At 40.3% G+C, this 17,444-nt stretch overlaps 1 protein-coding gene across 3 annotated transcripts in view; it reads left to right on the top strand.

The window, feature by feature from the left end:
- Positions 1 to 17,444, top strand: part of SIK2 (salt inducible kinase 2) — a 129,872-nt gene that overhangs the window by 83,688 nt on the left and 28,740 nt on the right. For all 3 annotated transcript variants that reach the window (XM_070473597.1, XM_020882237.2, XM_070473598.1), the window contains exon 4: positions 3,490 to 3,651. In XM_070473597.1, coding sequence (XP_070329698.1) covers positions 3,490 to 3,651 — 162 coding nt within the window. The remainder of the gene's footprint in view (positions 1 to 3,489; positions 3,652 to 17,444) is intronic.

The raw sequence follows: 17,444 nt of genomic DNA, 5'->3' as shown, positions 1-17,444 counted from the left end.
TTTGATCCCTGGGTCGGGAAGATGCCCTGGAGAAGGGAATGGCAACCCACTCCAGTATTCTTGCCTGGAGAACCCCATGGAGAGAGGAGCCTAGTGGGATACAGCCCATGGGGTAGCAAAGAGTCAGACATGACTGAGCTACTAACACTTTCACACATACAAAATATAGCCTTAAAAAGGCTTGTTGGGACTTCCTGGCAGTCCAGTAGCTCAGATTCCTTGTTCCCAGCTCAGGGGGCACAGGTTCAACCTCCGGTCAGGGAACGAGGTCTCACAGGCTGTAGCTAAAGATCTTGTATGCTGCTGCTGCTCAAAGACTGAAGATTGCGTGTGCCACAACTCAGACAGTGCACCCAAATAAATAAGTACTTTTTAAAGTTTTGTTATTAAAACCAAAAAACATAAAATTAACAATCAGAACAAATGTAAACATGGGAAAGAATTTTTTAGAACTATCCCTTCATCAAAAATACATAGGCAATTCATATAGAGAATTCCTATTTCACTTATAAGTTTTTTCTGTAACCATAATTAAGTAGTTTTTTAATCTGAAATGCGTGCTTTTTGCATGTTATCTTTAGACCTTGTGGATTAATTTGAGTTGGATTGATAACAGTGCCCCTCATGAGGATGATAATTTGCAGTCACGGGTTTTTACCTTGGTCATTTTCTGATCTGTGGGGGTTAGTTCTGGGGGTTGTCTGCACTGCAGAAATCATAAAGAGTAGGGAAGAGCATAGATGTGCTGAAATACTTCTGAGAGTTTTGCTTAAGAAGTGAAAATTCCACCTCTGTAAATGGTCTCTTACTCTCTGGAACATGAATGTTGCCATTTTTCTCACAGTGTTATAGGTTTATTGACATGTGATGACTGTAGCTTCAGATATACCCCCACTTTGTTTTACAGACAGTCCCTTCCTGCCAAGCTACAAAGCTTTTTAACCCCCTTGGCTATAGTAGTTCCAGTTTGGACTGATCACTTCAAAAAACCATCAGTTACTGTAGATTCTATTGTGCTTCCCAGGACTCATTTTGTAGGCAATAGCTTGGGTTATTTTTCTACATATATTTACATGTACTTATTCATATTGCATCTGTTAAGTTTCCCTGTGTTGTCAAAAATCTCAAAAAAATTTTTCCCATTGATCCACATTGACTCAGAATTTTCAACAGGAAAAAATTCTGTCTGTTTGGAAAAGTCAGTCATTTTGTCTGTGGAAAGATTGTCTCATTTAGTGATACAGTTTAAGTAGCATTTATGTAGACTCTTAGGAAGGTTATAACTAACTAGTCAGAAGATAATCCCTTACATAAAACACACTGCATTCCCCTTGGGAATTTGCATTTGCCCTTTATTAACCCATGCCCCTGCTCATCCAGAGAAATGAGGCTCCAGTTTACTATTATGAATAGAAAGCACATTGTTCACTTGCCAAGGTATTTAGAGTCACTCTGATGATAGTTTGGACATTTTGGCTGAAAAGTCTACAGATTTGTTCTTAAGTGATCATTTTTCCCCTTTTACAAGTATAAATGGTTACTGTGTGCTCTATAAAGGCAAAGGGGAGTTGTGACACACTCATCTCAGCTTGTTTTAACAGTAGATATATACAAATATATCACAGTTCACTCACATTTAAAGCCTATAACATGTAGAATAGAGCATTCCTGCTCCATACTTTCATCATATTGTTTTTGGAATGTTTCATGATACCATCTGTATTAAGACCTTCGTCAGCTGTGTATTCAGTATTTCACCTCTGCTATTTTGTGCATAGTGCTATAAACAATGTGGGGAGTACAGAAGAGAATGATATGGGTCTATCTTCAAGAAGCTTAAATAAAGGGATCTTTTATTTTCTAACGCACAGAGTGTTTGGGCTGCAGGTGTCTGCACATTAGATATTTATAATATACATACAGATAATTAAAGTACAAGACAGTGTGTTATAAGTGAGGAGGAATCTGGAGGAGAGAGATTAGTAGATACTACCTGAGAGACGAGGGACTCTTTCAGGGCAAGGTGGTGTTTTGACCAGGGTTTTGAAAGGATAGTTAGGACTTTAGCAGGAGTCTAGTAAAGACATTTGATACAGTTTGTGTTTTTTTTTTAATGTTTTTCACAGGCTCTAGTCCCAGAGCAGCCATTCACTTACCAGTTGTCTGAATTCAGCCAGATTGCTCAGTGCCTTCAGGGTCCTCATCCACAGAGTGGGAATTAGAGGAATAGTTGTCATAGAGGACTGTTAGGGGGATTAAGTGAGACACTGTGGTATGAACATGCTTGGTAAACTGTAAAGTGCTATACAAATGTTAGTGAATTTTACAGTAAATATTGAGGATAGCATTAGCCAAAAAGATTGAATTAGCGTAGAGCAGAAAATACGTGATGTTGACTGTGAATATTAATTCACTCATACAGTTCCTAACTTCAGAAAAAATCTTAAACTGAAAAGCCTTTCAGGTTTTATGTTGACCCCATTTTCCTCAAAAAATCATGTCAGAGGCCTTTCAGATCTTCAGGTGAAACTTGAATAAATTGTAATGTTTAGTTTTATTGAATTCATATAGAATTAATTTTCAAATAAAATACTTTAATAGATATTATAATATTGCACAGAAAGAGCTAATGTATCTTGCAAAGTATACTTTTTTCGAGGACATGGTTTTGAGAACAAGTCTGCATGTTTTAGGGTAGATCAGAATTGCTCCCCTGAACAGGAGAACAAGGTGTGAATTATTTAAGCTACTTCCAGGGACTGTTGTATCTTCTGTTACAGGTGGTTTGTCCAATAACTTCACAAATGGTTGTTTAAAGGAAGGATATCCCTTGTCTGATGAGAGGTCCGAGAATTTATTTATGTTCTTTGTTTTAAATAAATTTTATTTCTAAAAGATGGTTAGGAAAAGTATTCAAAATGTATTACAAAGAGCAGAGAGAATGTTGAAGCTTTAAAATGCATTTTTAAAAAATTGAAGTACAGTTTTTTAAATTTTTATTGGAGTATAGTTGATTTACAGTGTTACTGAAGTCTAGTTGATTTGCAATATTGTTAGTTTCAGGTGTACAACATATTGATTCCCTATTTTTACAGATTATACCCCTTTTAAAATTATCATAAAATATTGGCTGTATTTCCCTGTGCTGTACAATAAATATATCCTTGTTGCTTATTGGTTTTGTGCATATTAGTTTGTGCCTCTTAACCTAAAGAAGCTTTTTGAATTATACTGTGAATAATTGAATTATATTATGCCAATTGCTGATGTCTGGTCTTGGGCTCTGTCCACTTATCCAGACCCCAGTGAAATATGATTGGAGTTATTTTTCTCAGGACAAGGAACTTGGAAACTGTTTTACTTCAACCCTAACTCTCTTTATTAAAAAAAGTTTTTGAGTGGGGGGGAATCCTGATATTAACAGTGGGTTTGGGGGTGTTTTTTTTTTTGGTGTGTGTGAGTAATTCTGAATTCTTTCTCCTTTTACAGACTACCTTGCTAACCATGGCCGGTTAAATGAGTCTGAAGCCAGGCGCAAATTCTGGCAAATCCTGTCTGCTGTTGATTACTGTCACGGTCGGCAGATTGTGCACCGTGACCTCAAGGCTGAAAATCTCCTGCTGGATAACAACATGAATATCAAAATAGCAGGTAACTGGGACGCTGCTGGCTCTGACGTGATCAGACGTGAGCCACAGCACTCGGGGTGTGGAAACAGACCTGCAGGCAGAGTTTCAGGAGCACTCCTACCTAGGACATCCCACCCTCGCAGAGTGTATTTTATCTGTTTCCTTAGTCCTGCGTGTAATGAAAAGTAAGGAAAAAGAAAAAAAAAAGAAAAGTAAGGGAAATTAGTTCAACACGCAGCATGGCAGGAGTGTTTGGAGGGGCCAAGGGGGCTGGAAGAGCAGCGGAGGTTACTGGCGCTCTGCCCTGCTCTCTTCACTATGACTGGTGGCTGCGGAGAGGTTGCGGACAGAAATAAGACAAAGGAGGTGACCGCAGGAGAATGAGAATACTGGGGACACAGAAGCACCTTGCCTTCTTCTGATACAACGGGGTTTTGATTTACAACATGGAGAGTAAGATGATTTTTGCTAGTTTTCCTCCTAACCCTTCCACAATTAACAAAGACTTTTATAGTTTATATTCCAAGTTTGCTTATTCACATGGTCAAAACTCTGATTCAGTCAATATTTATGTGTCAGGTACTGTGCTGTGCTAGGTACTAAGGATACAAATCTAAAAAGTCAATTCTTGTGATCTTAAAAGTCTGGTGGGGAAATAAGAATAATGAAAATACAACATGGTAAGTGCCCCAAACTATATGTACAGACTGCAATAGAAGTATAGGTGTCAGAGAACATCAGTCTATCTGAGAAATCCAGAGGCTCACAAAGAAGGAACTACCTGAATTCAAGCTTGAGAGATGAGTCAGAAGCTTGCCAGGGAGATAAACAGAAGTGTAGGGTATTACAGACAGGCAGGCCAACTGTGTAAATATCACAGGTAAAAGAGAGAAAGAGATTGAGATGGAGATGGTGGGGAGTGATTGCTCACTATTAGGTAAATACAAGATCTGTAGGCATGGGAGATTGATACAGGAAGAGCAGGTAGGCAAGGATCAGAACATGAAAAGTCTTGAAGGCCATGAAAAAGACGGTAGAGTTTATTCTGTAGGTAGTGGGGAGCATGGCCTGTTGGAACTTTTAGGGTGGGGGTGGGGATGAAGCAGGACTGGATAAGATGATCAGATTTGCATGTTAGAAAGATGTCTCACCCTGGCCACAGAGTGGGGACAGGTGGCAGATGTGGGTGAGACTGGGCAGGAAGACTAATCGGGAATCTGCTGCGTTTGTCCTGTTAAGAAAACGTGGGTGTGCACTGGAGTAGCAGCAGCAGTCTGTAGGTGTAGGAAGGAGAGAGGTCTGTTCCAGTTAGAGTTTGGAAGAGTATCAAAGGCACAAGGCAAAAGTTTATCAAAGCTACAAGAGGTGGTGATTTGTCCTAGGTTTATTAAAAACGGACAGACATCCACACGTGAGAAGCTGAGCAAGAAGTAGATGACTAACTTGGGTGGGTACCCACTGGACTAAGTTTAGGGAGAAAGCAAATGCCTTAATTTGCTTCATCGTGGTATAAAATAGAAGTGAGAAGCCTCTGATTCATGCATTTAGCTGGCCTACTTCTATGCCATTTATGATCAGTTTTTGTCTTGGGCATTTAGGAAAGGCAAACAAATGAATTTCACTTACTTTTTTAACTTAGTTTACTTTAATTTTAAAATTAATATTAAATGCCACTGTTACGTATGTTTCAGGGAGTAATGGACTAGATTTTTCCTTCTGTAGTCTTTGTTTTTTTTTCCTCTAATAGAATTGCCTAAGTAAGACAGCGTTTTTACATTAATTTGCTACATTCCCATTATATAGATAAAGATTTGTATTGATTTGTCTTTTTGTTTTAAAAATGTAGTATTAGTGTTTATGTAATTTAAATGCAGTATTAGTGGTTCTGTAATTTATAATGTATATCCATTTCTCCCACTTTTCCTTTTTCTTTTGGCCCTTCCTTTGGCCCCATTCATTTCACTTCTTTTTGCAAACCTTCTGTAGTGCACGCCTCTGGGATTTTTTACTTCTCTTTGAAAGCTTCAGCTGCCCCAAAGTTGTCCTTGTCAGAGAAGGCACTTGTTTTTTAAGAGGATTGGGGGGCAGTTCTTTACTCTGTGAAAAATAATACCTTTATTAAAGGAGTTCTGGGAGTCATTTCAGGCAGAGAAAGAAATGTTAGAGGTGGGAGTCATATACTATAGGAATTACAAAGTGCTGTCACAAACATCTCAAAAGAAAATGGCAAAATGGAGCGCCAAAGAAACTTGCAAATAGAATATGCAGAATATTCCATTAAGGTTATAACCAAGTTTTGCCTGGCTATAATACTGTCTTCTGTAATTCTGACCTGTAAGTAGATAAACTTCGTATTTCTGTCATTATGTGAAATCTAGTTATTTGTTTGTTTTTGCTATTTTTATTTTTGAATACTTGAACTTCAAAATCCTCTCATTTTTCTCTGGAAGACAGGTAAAATGTCAGAAACCTAAAGTTGTTCTTTCTGGTGAAGCTGGTGTAACAGCTAACATTTACTGAGCCTTCACTGTCTTCAGGCACTCTGCTATGTACTTGGGTCATTTAACCTTCACAGCAACCCTAGGAGCTGTGTACCTATTGCCAGTTTTTAGACAAAACGCTGAAACATGAAAGAGATTAAGTAACTTGCCAAGGTGACTCAGATAATAAGCAGCAGACCTGGAGTTCCAGCCTGGTCTCTGAGCACAGTGTCTGTGCTTCTTGCAGTACACCAGCCTGTCGTTTCCAAGAGCCGTGTGTCAGTTATTCCCGAGGGAGCACTCACTGCCTGAATTTCGGGTTCCGTCATTCCGTAGTTACACATTCAGTGTCCTTGACTCTCTGTCTCATGAGTGAATACACGCACACACATGTGCATGCAGTTTAGCTAAGCGTTCAGATTTCCCTCCCGCCCACATTTTTTTTCTCTGTCACCCTCACCACATTGACCCCAAATTTCAGCAAATGTTTATTAAGCATCTACTATGCTCCTCCACTAAGTCCTGGAGATTCAGATGTTCCGAGGCAAAAACAACAGCAGTGCAAGAAAGCTCAACTGTGTTCTTACCTCAAGGAGTTAATCTTTTCAGAACCAGACCTTTAAATGAATACAGCATAGAAAGATAATTGCCGTACAAGCCGAGCCGTGAGGCTAGAAGAAGATTGTGCCTGGAAGAATGAGGGAAGTCATTAGTAAGACTTTATTAAGGAGGGCGGCATTTGTGGGGGGGTTGGCAGGGAGAAGGAGAAGGGAAGAGACTTAGCTGAGGAGGTGAGGTGGGGATGGCCGCTTCAGGCAGAGGCAGGCAGGCCAGAGAACTCGGTGTGTAGGGAAACTGCAGACCAGAGCTAGTGGAGAGGAAGTGTTGGTGAGGAGTGATAGGAAAAGAGCCTGGACAGGTCGCCATGCGGAATCATGAAGGATTCCACACCCCCTCGGAAGTGTAGATGTGTTCCAGTGCTGTTAAAGAATTCCTCCAGGGTATTTATTTTTATCCATTGATTTTTATCTAACTTTTTTATTGCTCTGCTTCCCTTTAAAAACATGTTCTGGTCTCTGAGGATTCTTCTTGAATTTTAAATAAATCTAACACATGTAGGAAAGATGGGGCTCCATGGAAAAATTACAGAACCTCAGAATAAAATACAAAAAAATTATTCCCTCAAATTATACATTCTGTGTTTATTCTGCTTATAAACATCTTTTGCTAAATGGGCTGAATAAGTGAAAGTGAAGTCGCTCAGTCATGTCCGACTGTTTGAGACCCTGTGGACTGTAGCCCGCCAGGCTCCTCTGTCCATGGAATTCTCCAGGCAAGAATACTGGAGTGGGTTGCCGTTTCCTTCTCCAGGGGATCTTCCCAACCCAGGGATCGAACCCAGGTCTCCTGCATTGCAGGCAGACGCTTTATCCTCTGAGCCACGAAAATGGGCTGAATAAACGAACTGTTGTAGCCATCCTGTATGTTGAAATTGGAGCTTCCCAGGTGGCACGAATGATAAAGAATCTGCTTGTCAATGCAGGAGACACAGGAGATGCAGTTTCGATCCCTGGGTTGGAAAGATCCCCTGGTATAGGAAATGGCAACCCACTCCTGTATTCTTGCCTAGAAAATTCTATAGACAGAGAAGCCTGAGGGGTACAGTCCATGGGGTCACAGAGTCGGACATGCCTGAGCATGCATGCGTGTGCACACACACAGTGAAATTAAAGAGAAGTGTAAACCAAAACTAGGTTTAAATTAAAATATTTGCCTCTGTTTATAAGACAGAAAATGGAATGGAAGTCTCAAACATGCTTTATTTTAATAAATACAGAATCTTGGCTTTCAAATCGGATTCTCTTTTATGCTCCTCTAGTGGGTACAAGACTTCAGGTACTGGTGAGCCGTGGGTTCACCCACACCTATGTATGCTCATTGCCTCAATTATGAGACCTCCAGCCTTCACAAAATATGTGTGTTGGGACATTCAGAATCAGAGGCAGAATGCAAAGAAATTTTGGCTTTCATTAGTTTTAATAATTGCAGTACTGTTTCCTCCATGCTATTTCGGCTATGACTCTGCAGGCGTTGACTTGAGAATAAATTGATGAGAAACACTTAGTTTTGTTTTTCAACTTCCCTAATCTGAAATGCTTACAATGAATACTTGGATAAGAATTAATATGTATGAATTACTCAGAGGAAGTTTTCAAAAAATATCAGAAGTCAGACAAGGCATCACATAAAGAATGTGGGGTTTGATATCAGACGGTACTGGTGCAAATTCTAGCTGTGCCATTTAGTAGCTGTGTGATCTTGGGCTGATTATTTAACTTCACCGAGCCTAGGTTTCCATATCTATTAAACAGAAATTAATCTGTCTGTCAGGAACACTGTAAGGATTAGTGATAATGTTAGACACAGGGAGGTCATAGGTAAGATTATGCGCTCTGGAGCCAGGCTACCTGGGTTTGAGCCCTGGCTCTGCACTTTACAAGCTGCGTGACCTTGGATATGTTACTTAATCTCTCTGTCCTCAGTTTCCTTATCAGTTAAAAGGGAGTGATGGAAGTTCATATCTCATAGTGGTTATTAGTTAGTATTTTCAAACTTCAGTGCCTGGTACATAGGTAGTGCTAGTTAAGTGTTTGTTAAATAAATTGTTAATTAAAATTCCTGGCACCATGTAAACAGTTAGATATTTGTATTCAATGTATAATTGATTCCATGTGAAGACAAATCTTAAAAATTGATAGCCATATAACCCCCCCACCATGTCTTTTTAATTACCAAGACTTAAAGTCTCATAAATACAAATCTCAGAGGTACAAGGAAAGTTTATCATTTATATTCTAAATTGTTTCTGCTTGATGCAAATTAATATATTTTTCTAAGAGGGACCTTCAGTGTAATTAGTTGTATGTAAGAAGCCTACTAAATCTAACCTGTGCATCACAGGTCTCTTGTCTTTAGCCCAAGAGGAATGCTTCCTTTCTGAACTGACCTGTAATCTATAAGTAGCCCATCATCTCTCGTGATTGCTTCTAGCTACCTTCCTGCTTACTGGAAGAACTGGAGATCAGATTTCTGTATATATAATTCTAGTTTTCTGCCCTGAAACCAAAAAAGGGTGGTTTAGGCTGAAACAGGTTTTGTTAGTAAAATATTTATTAAAAGTCTTCCATTTGTTATCCTCCTGCCACTAGTATTATGTAAAATGTGCAGAGAGCTTTGCATCAGCAAACAGAGTGAGACCTTGTCTTTATCCTTCAAGCCTGCTTAGCCCTGGCCACACATTAAGCCTGGAACATGGAAGGTGGCACAAAGGGTTCTGTTTCCTTTTGTCTTACTTTTCCCCTGTTCATCTGCTTCCTCCTCCCCACTCCATTTTGGGCTGAGGAAGAGCATTTAATTCACTTCTTAGCTCACTAAACTGTCTCATTGGACAGATGTCTCACCATGGTCAGCAGGGTCACATTTCGTCTCAGCTGTGGTGGCTGTGCCTGTGTCCTCCCGTCAGGTAGGGAGGAGGTGACTGATGCTCGGAAGTAAACTGTGCAGCTGGCCTTCTCTTGCCCGTGGACAGCACAGTACGCATTGACGTCAGCCATGGCTGATTGGTATTCAGTTTGTGCAATGGGTCAGCTCTGGCTCCACACTGTCCTACCTTTCATTTGTCAGCTTTCATTTCCTCAAAATTGTCTTCTTCTCTCCCATTATAATAACTACAAAAAAGACATGTAACTCTTCAGCAAGACTGGATATCTGAATTCTACTGGCAATTTTAGAAACAAGGATAAATTTAACACTAAAGCCATCTGCTTCTGTGTAGGAGGATTTTTAAAATTATAAATTAGGCATTATAACACACTATTGGAGATTAAAAGTTGCCTGGGTTATATTGATTCCTGGAAATCATTTACTTTTTTCTTAGCTTGAAAACTGGTTTTCTATGTTTTGTTGCTTTTTTTCTTTTTTAAAAAATGACTTGAAATAGTTTACCTAAGGACTTCTATTTAGTCTTTGTCATGTAAATATTAAATCCTGAAAGTATTCAGTAATTCTGTTTCACAACAATAAACAGTGACAAGCTGTTCCACATCTTCTGTATCTTTTTCATGACCTCTGTTTTTTTCTTTGTGTCCTGACTACTGGAAGAGTGGTCAGGGGACCAGCGTGAGCATCACTTTGAAGCCTGTTAGGAGTGCAGACTCTCGAACTCCCCTACCCCAGGCCTACTGAATCAGAACCGCATTTCAGCGGTCCCCCAGGTGATTTGTATGCATGCTAATATTTGGTCTGTTTCACTCTGAGAGTATTCGCTAATGAGCTTTGTTCCCGTCAGACTGTAATAAACAGGATCAGCTTATTTACTCTTTGTTCCGTTCAATTCAGTTCAGTCGCTCAGTTGTGTCCGACTCTTTGTGACCCCATGGACTGCAGCTCGCCAGGCTTCCCTGTCCATCGCCAGCTCCCGGAGCTTATTGAAACTCATGTCCATTGAGTCAGTGATGCCATCCAACCATCTCATCCTCTGTCATCCCCTTCTCCTCCCACCTTCAACCATTCCCAGCATTGGGGTCTTTTCAGATGAGTCAGTTCTTCACATCAGGTGGCCAAAGTATTGGAGTTTCAGCTTCAGCATCAGTCTTTCAATGAATATTCAGGACTGATTTCCTTTAGGATGGACTGGTTGGATTTCCTTGCTGTCCATGGGACTCTCAAGAGTCTTCTCCAACACCACAGTTGAAAAGCATCAATTCTTTGGCGCTCAGCTTTCTTTATAGTCCAACTCTCACATCCATACATGACTACTGGAAAAACCATAGCTTTGACTAGACGGACCTTTGTTGGCAAAGTAATGTCTCTGCTTTTTAATATGCTGCCTAGGTTGGTCATAACCTTTCTTCCAAGGAGCAAGCGTCTTTGAATGGCTGCAGTAACCATCTGCAGTGATTTTGAGCCCAAAAAATAAAGTCTGTCACTGTTTCCACTGTTTCCTCATCTGTTTACCATGAAGTGATGGGACCAGATATCATGGTGCTTGCTCTTTGTAAGGCCTTGTTGTTCCTAAAACATTAACCCTTTGCTAATGGTGTTTGGACACTGATAATTTATGTAACTTAGTGATAACAGTAATAATAGTTGGCTTTTCTTATCAGGAAGATTTGGCTCAATCAATCACTTTAAAAATATAAAGCAGAAAACAATAATAGCAGTTCTAATACTGTTTTCAAATATATCCATGGTCTGTTAGTGGTTAGTTAGATAATAATTAGAGGACTCAGCTTGTGAGGCCAAGTTGATTTCTGAGCAAACTAGTCAACAGTAGTTAATCTATTCTGTAGTTAGAAACTCTACCCCAAATGCTTTCTTTATTGACATTTTATGTGACATGAAAATTAAGTGAGGAAATATAGATATAGCAGGAAATTCCAAAGCTAATGTCAAAGTAAAACCTTGGAGTATATGCCTCGGAGTATAAGATGCCATAAATCATCTTCACATGAAAAGGACAAAATGTGTCTATTTTAAAATGTCATGCATTCTTAAAATAAATATGGATTTCTAAAGTGAATGTAGGTGTATATTTGAGATTTGCTTTGTAAACATTCTAATTATTCCCATTCACTTATTAAGGATGCTTTTAACAAAGCATTCAATATTGTAGAGATGAGAAAGCCCTCACTTGTCAAGTTCTGGTAGCAGAGGGATAAATTAGAAAATCTCTCATCTCTGTACAATGTAAAGGATTTTTCCCAGGATTTGTAATAGCCTTACCTCCATTTTTAAGTTGTATTAAATTTCTCTGAAGAGTGACGGTGATACAGTTAAAAACAAAAAACAAAAAAACCCACCTGGCTTGGAGTTCAAAGGACCTGTATATGAATACTGGTACAGCCACTTGGAGCTGTATAAATAGTTTGGGCAACTCAATTAACCACTTTCAGCTTCAGTTTGGAGAAGGAAACGGCAGCCTACTCCAGTACTCTTGCCGAAAATCCCATGAATGGAAGAGCCTGGTAGGCTACAGTCCACGGGATCACTAAGAGTCAGACACAACTGAGCGACTTCACTTTCACTTTTCACTTTCATGCATTGGAGAAAGAATGGCAACCCACTCCAGTACTCTTGCCTGGAGAATCCCAGGAACAGAGGAGCCTGGTGGGCTGCCGTCTATGGGGTCACACAGAGTCAGACACGACTGAGCAACTTAGCAGCAGCAGCAGCTTCACTTTCCCCCTTTGTAAAGTAAGGACATTCATACCTCACAGGACTGAGATAATATATACAAAATATATTAAGTGAGATAATATATACAAAAATACCAAGTGTGTAATGCCTAGTCCAAAGTAGGCAAGATGTAAATGATTTTTGGATTTGATTATAACTCATACACCATGTTGAAGGACTAGTTGTCATTTTGCTTCAAAAACTTATGCTTTCATATCTTAAAATTTTGAAGCTAAGAGTTCTTTGAGAAAGATTTGTCTTTTCCCTGCTATGCTCAAGAAATGTTGAGAATCTTGATTGAGCTGACAAATTCAAGGTATGTTATGAGTGGAAGTTCAAGCAATTATTCCCACACAAATAACAAATTACCTCGAGGAAAAAAACTTTATACCTTCAAAGTTTTGTCAAGTTGTTTAGTCAATCAAGTATGAATAAAAATAATATCAAAATAATGCTAGTCTGAACCCTGAATTGGAGTAAGAAGTATCAATATGAACTCATAGGTTAACATTTCTTCTTAATGCATATACATATAGAAAGGAATCAACATAAATATAGGGTGTGGGTGTGTGTACACCGGTAAGCATTCATACATATATTTCTTCTGTTTGATGACAGCCCAGCTGCAGTGAGTACATCAAGGTCTTAGTCTTGGTTCTTAAATACCATTTCTCTGTAAAAGAAATCAGGGCTCCTTGGAAAAGTGGTTGATTCCTGGGATGGGACAGGAAAGTACAAGATCTGCCCGGAACATCTCTGGTACCAAAAGATAAGGAAATACTTAAAAAGAAATTTTTAAAAGATGGGGGCATTGTTGAAAGGATACAGGAGCCAACCTGAATTATCTCCTAGTGGCCAAAGTTGGAACTATTTAAGCATCAGAAGGTGTCTCAGATGGTAAAGAATCTGTCTGCAATGTGGGAGACCCAGGTTCGATCCCTGGGTTGGGAAGATCTCCTGGAGAAGGGAATGGCAACCCACTCCAGTATTCTTGCCTGGAGAATTTTATGGACAGAGGAGCCTGGCAGGCTACAGTCCATGAGGTTGCAAAGAGTTAAACATGACTGAGCTATTAAACTCTCACTTTCTTCTTTCAGTATTGAATTGTAATCCAAAGAATAAAGTAAATAGTTATGATGAATATAATATGAGTGTTGTAAAAAATAAAGAAATTTTCTGATCAATAAATAAATAAGAGGGGAAGAAGGGACAACTCTTGAAGAGTTGTAATTTATACTGTTGAAAGAACACAGGAAACAGGAGCTCCCCATTAGACCACCACAGTGATCATTGCTACAGTCAAGATCTGCCAATGAGTGCTAAAATAACAGGTGAAAGTTTAAGGAGAATAGGGTAAATAGAGTGTCAATGTATCTTCTCTAAAATATTTATTAATTTCAAAGGGCAAAATAATTTTATAATAGGGTAACCCATCAGATACCACCTTAATCAAGAGATCAAGGTTAACCCTACCTGTAATTAAGGCATAATACCTGCTCCCCCAGATATGAGGCCCTGAGAGGAATACATCACCTCTGTGATGTTCTTCTCCAAAAGTAATCACCTTAATCTAATCGTGAGAAAACACCTGGCAAACCCAGACTGAGAGACAGCCTACAAAACATGTGGCCTGCCCTGTTCACAGTCAAGAAAGACAAGGACAGCCTGAGGAAATGTTGCAAAATAGAGAAGTCCAAGCCTGGTGGACCGCAGTCCGTGGGCAGAGTCAGACACGGCTTAGCAACTAAACAACAAGGAAGTCATGACAACTGAGTCCACTGTGGAATACTGCACTGAGAAGGGACATTAATGAAAACACTGGAGCGATCTTAATGAAGTCCATGTTTAATTAACAGTGTTGGCATCAGTGTTATCCTTGGTTTTGATTATTTATAGTTATATGAAATGTTAATACTAGAGGAGGGAGTTGCATGAAGGACAGAAGGAGTTTTTCTTACTTTATTGTGGCCACTCTTCAGTAAATCTAAATTTATTTCAGAATTCAAAGTTAAATAATATCAAAACAAATCCATCATAACATGGCATACATTCTATGACAGAGAAACAAGAATAAAAAAGTGTCTGAGGAAATAGCAGCCATCATTTGAGGTATTCACTTGCAGATCGGAGCATTAGAGAAGACATTAAACTAGGCATTAAACTAAAAGGAGATTTCCTTTCCAGCAGGACAATTTGGCTCTGGGTCTAGAATAGAGAGGAATGCACATGTGACTGTTCATAATGCTTTTCAAAAGTCAGATAATAATGTGGGGTCTTTGATTTTTCACTATTGTTGGGAGACTGTCTTTCTTTGTTTTTAGAATGGTTGACACATGTATGCACTCAGATGTTTGATGAAGGAAGGAATTTCATGTGCTGAAGCATTAACCCATTCCATATGAATAAATACGATAAAAAATCCTGCATAGCTCTACTGTTTTCATATTTCATCCCTCTTGGTCACCCCTTGTTTCACTGTATGCCTTTAAGCAGAAAGCTGCAGACTGTGAACAAAGCAAGTTGTCCAGATTCCAGTAAGAAACAAGAAGACTTTTAAGTGTCTTCCCATCGCCACTTCTTAAACCTGATAATTATTAACTTGTTCAAAAAATAGCTACATGTCACTGGGCCGGAGAAGGACATAAAGGTGGTTAACAGTGTCAGATTTGGTTTCTCTTGCAAGTTTGCAGCTTAGTGTAATTTCTAGCAAGGTCCTTAACATCCTACCCTCACTTCCTCCTAGAATAAGGATACCTCATGGGGTTATTAAGAAGAAATCATCTTAGGAAACCTTAGATCAGCTTCTGGCGCTTTTAAGAGATGATGACAACATATTCATTCAGCAAACCTTCATTGAACAGCTGCTGTCAGTGTGCTGGTTCTGGGGGTACAGTCCCCCTTCTGCACTCTCAAGGAGTTTAGTCTCATAGGGAAGACAGATAAGTAAAACAGAGAGAATTGCTATTCTTCCCTCGTATTGAGTAGCTTACTCAATGGGTACTGTTTATTGAGCACCTGCTGTGTTTCAGTAGCATACCTAAAGCATTATATATTATCTACTTTAAGTGTACATATATACATATACTCATTATATATTGCTCATAGTCACTTTGTGAAGCGTAGACATTGTCTCTATTTTGCAAATGAGGAAACCAGGACTCTGAGAAATCAGTTTGCCCAAGATCACACAGCTAAGTGGAAAACCCAAGATTTGCCTGACTCCAAAGCCCTCCTTAACCCATAGATCACATGATTACAAATAAAATATTTAATGCTTCGACAGGGTTATAGACGACATCTACCTAAATGCTATTATAATAATTCTAATGAACCTGATAGTGTTGCAGTGCTTCTTTGAATGTTCCTGCAGGCTCAAGTTCCTATTTTCTTCAGTTACCTACAGGAAGTAGAGGTAACGTCTGTGTAGTAGCCCTCCTCTTCTGCGGCAGCAGGCAGCTTTCTTTGTCCCAGAGGGGTGTAGCCGAGGTTGAGTCCAGGCCACCACAGGCACTGCGGTGCTCTCCTACTTTGCTGTCGTCCTGCCGATGAAGCGTCCAGTGAGGGTGCTGAGAGGAGTGGAGTCCAAGCCGACAGGCCCATGTACCTCTTTGAGTTTGTTCTACAGGAGTCGGGGCTGGGTGGGGGAAAGGGTTTCAGATTGAAGGGGTTGAGAATGGCTCTTTGAGACATTAAAATGTAACAGTGCTATTTGGAGAGTGTCCTCAACTTACATGTGCTGAGACTCATCCTGTGATTATGGTTTAAAGGACAGCAATTATTGGACCTATTTCAGGATCTCCAAACACACATCCCAGAGCTTCTTGTGCTTCTCCATGTGACTGGAATTAACATCTTCCTCTTTGGATATTATTTGACCATCTGTCCTTGGCTGGTTTGACTGTAGATTTTTAGAAAATGAGAAATACCTGTCAATATGAACACACGGATTGTGATGGGGTGTGAATTGGTAGGTATAGAGGTGGGGTTGAGAAGATAAGACCTCTCTGACAGTCAGTTTGGAAAGCCAAGTATAGGACTGACTGCAGTTGCGTAATGGAGGGAGGCATTCTCATTGCCTTGCATTTCTGGACGCCAAGGATGGACCACACCGCTGTTCCTCCAGGTTTAGACACACCATCCCTCTCCCCATGTGCACCATCTTTTCTCTTCTGAACCCTTAAGCTTCTCCACGGCTCTTTTTCTTTCTGACATTTGTTTGTTTCCTTATTTATTTGACTGTGCCAAGCCTCAGTTGCGGCATGTGGAGTCCTCCCTCTTCACTGCGGCACACGGAATCTTGCAGTTGCGTCGTGTGGGATGCAGTTCTCTGACCAGGGATTGAACCCAGGCCCCCTGCATTGAGAGCCTGGAGTTTTAGCCATTGGACCACCAGGAAAGTCCGTCTCCACACCTTGTTTACCCTTCCGGTGTATTTTCTCAGGACCCATTTCTGTGAAGGGCAGTCATTGGTAATGATGGCTTCACTTAAGGAGAAGGGAGCTAACACTTCACATCTACTGTGCTCCGGGAATCAAGAATCTTACGTTCTTATCTCCTTTACTCCTCATAGCATCCTATCTGGGTAGGCAGATTATCCCCACACTTATAGGTGCAGAAAGAAAGATCCAGGAAGGTTAAATGACTTTAGTTACTAGACAGCTACTGAAGCCCACGCGCCCTCGAGCCTGTGCTCTGCAGTGAGAAGTCACTGCCCTGAGGAGCCCACGCACCGCAGCTAGAGAGCAGACCCCCTCACTGCGACTGGGGAAAGCCCAGCGCAGCCAAAACTGAAACTAAGCAGAGAAGTGCACCATAGTCTCAAGATGGGAGTAGAGGCTGAGTTTCTGCACAGCAGCCTGCTGGCTACACGTGTTCTGTGTTACAGCTGGGGCGCTTGAGGCTCAGGAGGGCTGAGCCTGTGTCCCACAGACAGTCAGTCTGGCGCAGGAGACTTGCTCCAGCCCACTGGGGGCACCTCTGAAAGCTCACCCTCCATGCAGTGCAGACACTAGCCGGAGGAGAGCCAGTTCTTATCACTAAGGTGTGTCCTTCAGGCAGGAGTCTGTTGCAGCATAAAGACAGTATGGCTGTAACTTAC

This window comes from Odocoileus virginianus, chromosome 10 (genome assembly GCF_023699985.2).
Source record: "Odocoileus virginianus isolate 20LAN1187 ecotype Illinois chromosome 10, Ovbor_1.2, whole genome shotgun sequence".
Classification (NCBI taxonomy): Eukaryota; Metazoa; Chordata; class Mammalia; order Artiodactyla; family Cervidae; genus Odocoileus; species Odocoileus virginianus.
This window is presented reverse-complemented; position numbering and strand designations above follow the sequence as displayed.